Here is a 7,500-nt window from a genome sequence, read left to right as displayed (position 1 = left end):
TTGTCTGGCATGTCTTGGAAATATCTTTCCTTGTCTGGCTTGTCTTGGAAATATCTTTCCTTGTCTGGCTTGTCTTGGAAATATCTTTCCTTGTCTGGCTTAATTTGGAAATATCTTTCCATGTCTGGCTTGTCTTGGAAATATTTTCCCTTGTCTGGCTTGTCTTGGAAATATCTTTCCTTGTCTGGCTTGTCTTGGAAATATCTTTCCTTGTCTGGCTTGTCCTTGAAATATCTTTCCTTGTCTGGCTTGTCTTGGAAATATCTTTCCTTGTCTGGCTTGTCTTGGAAATATCTTTCCTTGTCTGGCTTGTCTTGGAAATATCTTTCCTTGTCTGGCTTGTCTTGGAAATATCTTTCCTTGTCTGGCTTGTCCTTGAAATATCTTTCCTTGTCTGGCTTGTCTTGGAAATGTCTTCCTTTGTCTGGCTTGTCTTGGAAATATCTTTCCTTGTCTGGCTTGTCTTGGAAATATCTTTCCTTGTCTGGCATGTCTTGGAAATATCTTTCCTTGTCTGGCTTGTCTTGGAAATATCTTTCCTTGTCTGGCTTGTCTTGGAAATATCTTTCCTTGTCTGGCTTGTCTTGGAAATATCTTTCCTTGTCTGGCTTGTCTTGGAAATATCTTTCCTTGTCTGGCTTGTCTTGGAAATATCTTCCCTTGTCTGGCTTGTCTTGGAAATATCTATTCCTTGTCCGGCTTGTCTTGGAAATATATTTCCTTGTCTGGCTTAGTCCTGTAAATATCTTTCCCTGTCTGGCTTGTCTTAGTAATATCTTTCTTTGTCTGGCTTGTCTTGGAAATATCTTTCCTTGTCTGGCTTGTCTTGGAAATATCTTTCCTTGTCTGGCTTGTCTTGGAAATATCTTTCCTTGTCTGGCATGTCTTGGAAATATCTTTCCTTGTCTGGCTTGTCTTGGAAATATCTTTCCTTGTCTGGCTTGTCTTGGAAATATCTTACCTTGTCTGGCATGTCTTGGAAATATCTTTCTTTGTCTGGCTTGTCTTGGAAATATCTTTCCCTGTCTGGTTTGTCTTAGTAATATCTTTCTTTGTCTGGCTTGTCTTGGAAATATCCTTCCTTGTCTGTCTTTTGCTTGGAAATATCTTTCCTTGTCTGGCTTGTCTTGGAAATATCTTTCCTTGTCTGGCATGTCTTGGAAATATCTTGCCTTGTCTGGCATGTCTTGGAAATATCTTTCCTTGTCTGGCTTGTCTTGGAAATATCTTTCCTTGTCTGGCTTGTCTTGGAAATATCTTTCCTTGTCTGGCTTGTCTTGGAAATATCTTCCTTTGTCTGGCTTGTCTTGGAAATATCTTTCCTTGTCTGGCTTGTCTTGGAAATATCTTTCCCTGTCTGGCTTGTCTTAGTAATATCTTTATTTGTCTGGCTTGTCTTGGAAATATCCTTCCTTGTCTGTCTTTTGCTTGGAAATATCTTTCCCTGTCTGGCTTGTCTTGGAAATATCTTTCTTTGTCTGGCTTGTCTTGGAAATATCTTTCCTTGTCTGGCTTGTCTTGGAAATATCTTTCCTTGTCTGGCTTGTCTTGGAAATATCTTTCCTTGTCTGGCTTGTCTTGGAAATATCTTTCCTTGTCTGGCTTGTCTTGGAAATATCTTCCTTTGTCTGGCTTGTCCTGGAAATATCTTTCCTTGTCTGGCTTGTCTTGGAAATATCTTCCTTTTTCTGGCTTGTCTTGGAAATATCTTTCCTTGTCTGGCTTGTCTTGGAAATATCTTTCCTTGTCTGGCTTGTCTTGGAAATATCTTTCCATGTCTGGCTTGTCTTGGAAATATTTTCCCTTGTCTGGCTTGTCTTGGAAATATCTTTCCTTGTCTGGCTTGTCTTGGAAATATCTTTCCATGTCTGGCTTGTCTTGGAAATATTTTCCCTTGTCTGGCTTGTCTTGGAAATATTTTCCCTTGTCTGGCTTGTCTTGGAAATATTTTCCCTTGTCTGGCTTGTCTTGGAAATATCTTTCCATGTCTGGCTTGTCTTGGAAATATTTTCCCTTGTCTGGCTTGTCTTGGAAATATCTTTCCTTGTCTGGCTTGTCTTGGAAATATCTTTCCATGTCTGGCTTGTCTTGGAAATATTTTCCCTTGTCTGGCTTGTCTTGGAAATATCTTTCCTTGTCTGGCTTGTCTTGGAAATATCTTTCCTTGTCTGGCTTGTCTTGGAAATATCTTTCATTGTCTGGCTTGTCCTTGAAATATCTTTCCTTGTCTGGCTTGTCTTGGAAATGTCTTCCTTTGTCTGGCTTGTCTTGGAAATATCTTTCCTTGTCTGGCTTGTCTTGGAAATATCTTTCCTTGTCTGGCTTGTCCTTGAAATATCTTTCCTTGTCTGGCTTGATTTGGAAATATCTTTCCTTGTCTGGCTTGTCTTGGAAATATCTTTCCTTGTCTGGCTTGTCTTGGAAATATCTTTCCTTGTCTGGCTTGTCTTGGAAATATCTTTCCTTGTCCGGCTTGTCTTGGAAATATCCTTCCTTGTCTGTCTTTTGCTTGGAAATATCTTTCCATGTCTGGCTTGTCCTTGAAATATCTTTCCTTGTCTGGCTTGATTTGGAAATATCTTTCCTTGTCTGGCTTGTCTTGGAAATATCTTTCCTTGTCTGGCTTGTCTTGGAAATATCTTTCCTTGTCTGGCTTGTCTTGGAAATATCTTTCCTTGTCTGGCTTGTCTTGGAAATATCTTTCCTTGTCTGGCTTGTCTTGGAAATATCTTTCCTTGTCTGGCTTGTCTTGGAATTATCTTTCCTTGTCTGGCTTGTCTTGGAAATATCTTTCCTTGTCTGGCTTGTCTTGGAAATATCTTTCCTTGTCTGGCTTGTCTTGGAAATATCTTTCCTTGTCTGGCTTGTCTTGGAAATATCTTTCCTTGTCTGGCTTGTCTTGGAAATATCTTTCCTTGTCTGGCTTGTCTTGGAAATATCTTTCCTTGTCTGGCTTGTCTTGGAAATATCTTTCCTTGTCTGGCATGTCTTGGAAATATCTTTCCTTGTCTGGCATGTCTTGGAAATATCTTTCCTTTTCTGGCTTGTCTTGGAATTATCTTTCCTTGTCTGGCTTGTCTTGGAAATATCTTACCTTGTCTGGCATGTCTTGGAAATATCTTTCCTTGTCTGGCTTGTCTTGGAAATATCTTTCCCTGTCTAGCTTGTCTTAGTAATATCTTTCCTTGTCTGGCTTGTCTTGGAAATATCCTTCCTTGTCTGTCTTTTGCTTGGAAATATCTTTCCCTGTCTGGCTTGTCTTGGAAATATCTTTCCTTGTCTGGCTTGTCTTGGAAATATCTTTCTTTGTCTGGCTTGTCTTTGAAATATCTTTCCTTGTCTGGCTTGTCTTGGAAATGTCTGCCTGGAAATAATTACTTTGTTCTTCACTATGAAATGTAAATCTAATAAATTATGTGCCATTTCAGTTATTCGCAGTCGACGACTGATTAAAATCAGACGATTATGCATAAATCATTAACACCTTGTAATCATTGATTGGGGAGCGAACACCCTTTAATGGCCTTCGCTTGAATTTTTTATTCTTCTTCCTTGGAAAAATTTAATCAAGTTTTATTCTTAGCTTAATTCGTCTGAAATGATATATTTGTGTCAAAAAATTTTTGCATTCCATTGTATCAAAAATTTATTGATAGATATTTTAAGTATATTCAAGCATTGTCTACATCCAGTTTTAGTAAATAGGAAATTTCAATTCGACACAACTATTATTATATAGTGTAACTTTCATCTCTCTCTCTCTCTCTCTCTCTCTCTCTCTCTCTCTCTCTCTCTCTCTCTCTCATACATTTTATAAGCTTTTGATGTTCGTTGCAGGAGCCAATAAATTCCTGAGGAAGAGCATTTTTGGTATATTAGTGCTATACGAGTGCTTCTAGACATGTGTTGTATGTCGTTTTTTTTTTATTCAAAAGATATGTCGTTACGGGGTTTTAAATTGGGGTCAAGGTGAGAAATCGAGATCACTTCAGAACTTTAAAATTCTCTCTCTCTCTCTCTCTCTCTCTCTCTCTCTCTCTCTCTCTCTCTCTCTCTCTCTCTCTCTCTCTCTCTCATTGTATATATGTATGTATATATATATATATATATATATATATATATATATATATATATATATATATATATATATATGTGTGTGTATATATATATATATATATATATATATATGTATATATATATATATATATGTATATATATAATATATATATGTATATATATATATATATATATATATATATATATATATATATATATATATATATGTATATGTATATATATATATATATATATATATATATATATATATATATATATATATATATATATATATATATATGTATATATTCATACATACATATTCACACCCCAATGTATATATACTTGTACTACAGTAATTGAATCCCATATAATTTTCTAATTAAAAATGTTACGGAGCAAAAAGACATTTAGTATCAAAGAATATATGCTTGCAACATCTTTACGTTTATAGTAATCAGAGAACGTACAGGTCTCTCCGAGCAGTGAAAATCTTTAAAATTTTAATATTAAACTGAAATACTATTGTTAAATGTTACAATATGAGCGTGTTTCTTTTCAGACCAATAAACCTTTTTTTCCCCACAATGAATGCCATTAGCCACTAGTTGAATCGGTTCAACTTTGTCATGGCCCCTAAGTCAACTAGGATCTTGCCTAGACCCCCTGATTCAGCCCCTGCCCCTGCCACAAAGAAATCATGTTCCCCCTTGGCGATAGTTGACAATCATGGTTGTGTGTGGATTTTCGAGGAACCTCTGCACTTTTTATGTTTGGAACAAAAATGAACTGACTTTAAAGCCAGGATGACCCGATCTCAGCCAGGGCCAGGACCTGGCTAGGGACAGCTTCGGGTCTGGGACTGGTTGACGGCCTGTGGCCTTTGAACTGGACAGTAAATTGATTGAAAAGAGTTGGCCTGTTTTTTACGGAGGCCGTCAGGAATAATTGTCCGCCAGAGATTTGGTAATCGAGTAAACGAACCGCCAAAATGCAGGCTGCGGGATTACTTAAGGAGAGGAAGGACCATGGCCATTCCCAAAAGAACCTCAAGGCCAAACCGGTTCAGCCAATGGCCAAACCGGTCTTGGTTGCTTCCATCACTCAGGAGGATTCTAATATGGCCACCATCATCCGAGAATCCAGCGATGGATTGCAATTCATCACTTCTCATGTCAAGGTAAGATTGAAAGGGATGTCCAGCTCTAGTCATTCTTTTAATGGATATTCAAATCTAATGTCATTCATTTTCTCGAATCCTCAACTCATGTCATTCATTTTCCGAAATTCTCAACTCTATTGTCATTCATTTCCCGAAATTCTCAACTCTATTGTCATTCATTTCCCGAAATTCTCAACTCTATTGTCATTCATTTTCTGGAATCCTCAACTCTGATTTCACTAATTTACTTGACTCCTTTAACTCTGTCGTTCGCTTTCGTGGTTCATCAACCGTGTTGCCATTAATTTTCCTAAATCATCAACTCCGTTATCATTCAATTGCCTAAATCCTCAACTCCGTTGTCATTCATTTTCCTAAATCCTCAACTCATTTGTCATTCATTTCCCTAAATCATCTCCATTGTCATTCATTTGCCCAAGTCCTCAACTACGTTGTCATTCATTTTCCTAAATCATCACCTCTTATGTCATTCATTTTTATTGAATCCTAAATAGAGATATTGTTAATTTTACTGAATCCCCAACTCTGTTTTTCTAAACGAAAGTGAATGTTTGCACGCATGCTATTTTAGTCTGGAGCCGTTGGTCATCGAAAAGGTAATCTATTTAGTCCCTTGGTTATGACTTTTCTTGAATAACTGTAATTTGCTTTGGTAAACACACTATTTTGTTCTCCGGGTAAGCAAATATATTTTCAAAACGTTAGAAGCTATTTATTAATATTATTAGAAACCTTCTGTGTCCAAAGACAATGTTATATGAATGACGCTAATCAAGATGTAAGAAAGAATTCATTCTTAAAATAATTTGTTCTCATGAATGAAATATACGTCAATTATCGAGGTGCTATTGATTAAGGAGAACAATAGTCTTTTGAGCCGAAACTTTCAAGCTCTGATGTTCGTAGTAATTTCTGTAAAAGTTACAGGAAGAGATATGAAAGAATGTTTACGAGTCCTTTTACTTCGTCATTAATGGTTCAGGTCGATGTTTACACGGCTTGCGAATCATCTTAATGACTTCCATGTCACGTGCCGGCTTGTGCAAGTTATTTTTTATAAATAGAAATAGCTGAAATATTATTATTATTATTATTATTATTATTATTATTGTTGTTGTTGTTGTTGTTATTATTGTTATTGTTGTTATTATTGTTATTGTTGTTGTTGTTATTCTGCATTTTGTTTTGAAAGCTAATGTTGTTATAATTGCTACAAGGGGGATGTTACGAGAGGGTGTGTCCCTTAAGAATATTATGGATGGTCAGATGTCCATTAAAGCATCTGAAAAAACTGGACTTTAACTGATTCAATAGTTTTCCCTTAATATTCATAATTATGATTTTTTCTCCTTGAGGAATTGAGGGTATGAGAATGATTTGTGAACTATGACTTTATAAATATATAACTTGGTAATTCTTGGTATTGATATTTTCAACGGTTGTGAAAAATTTGACTTGAATTAGTTTTTAAAACAAGATTAACCAGAGTATTTTTTTTTCTCTTTTTTAAGCAAGTTAGACTAGAATATCTTTTTCTCTTTATTAAACAAGTTTGACTAGAATATCTTTTTCTCCCTTTTAAGCAAGTTAGACTAGAATATCTTTTTCTCTTTATTAAACAAGTTTGACTAGAATATCTTTTTCTCTTTTTTAAACAAGTTTGACTAGAATATTTTTTTCTCTTCTAAACAATTTTGACAAATATATTTTATTCTTTTTTTGAACAAGTTTGACTAGAATATCTTTTTTTGTCTTTTTTAAACAAGATTGACGTAAATAACTTTCTAATTAATGACTCGAAACGATTTGGTGTGCTGCTTGTACTACAGGCGCAATGAGTCTTTCGCATGACGAATAACATATGGATTAAGTGTATATTTAGAACAGAGCTTTTAACATTATAAAAGAGAAGTCGACGTTCTATGTATGTTAATGGGTTTTGAGTTTGCTTTTCGTTTGATTTAAAAAGGTTAAAACTTATTTTTATTAAACCAAGAGTAATGGAATTTTCATTGAATAAAGAAAATTGGGAGAAACTTTTCTGATTTAGAAATGTGTTCCATTTTTATCAATATTGGGATGAATAACTTTCAAGTATTGAAATTTATAATTACAGAACATCTATCGTTATATGTATAAAGCCAAGGTGAGGGATTAATATTTTAATTTGACCTAATAAATAAAAATGAAAAGCAAATATACAAGCAAACTGCGTCTACTTTTGTATTCGGCTACCATAACTTTACATTAGATGTACCCCA

General features: G+C 35.2%; 1 protein-coding gene across 8 annotated transcripts in view; it reads left to right on the top strand.

Annotated features, from left to right (window-relative positions):
• LOC137627652 (uncharacterized) overlaps positions 1-7,500 on the top strand; it is an 830,137-nt gene that overhangs the window by 521,214 nt on the left and 301,423 nt on the right. For 2 of the 8 annotated variants that reach the window (XM_068358808.1, XM_068358804.1), the window contains exon 2: positions 4,619-5,236. The exons of the other annotated variants lie outside the window; for them this stretch is intronic. In XM_068358808.1, coding sequence (XP_068214909.1) covers positions 5,048-5,236 — 189 coding nt within the window. In that variant the 5' untranslated portion in view covers positions 4,619-5,047. The remainder of the gene's footprint in view (positions 1-4,618; positions 5,237-7,500) is intronic. 8 annotated transcript variants of the gene reach the window in all.

Source organism: Palaemon carinicauda, chromosome 35 (genome assembly GCF_036898095.1).
Source record: "Palaemon carinicauda isolate YSFRI2023 chromosome 35, ASM3689809v2, whole genome shotgun sequence".
In the NCBI taxonomy this organism is placed as follows: Eukaryota; Metazoa; Arthropoda; class Malacostraca; order Decapoda; family Palaemonidae; genus Palaemon; species Palaemon carinicauda.
This window is presented reverse-complemented; position numbering and strand designations above follow the sequence as displayed.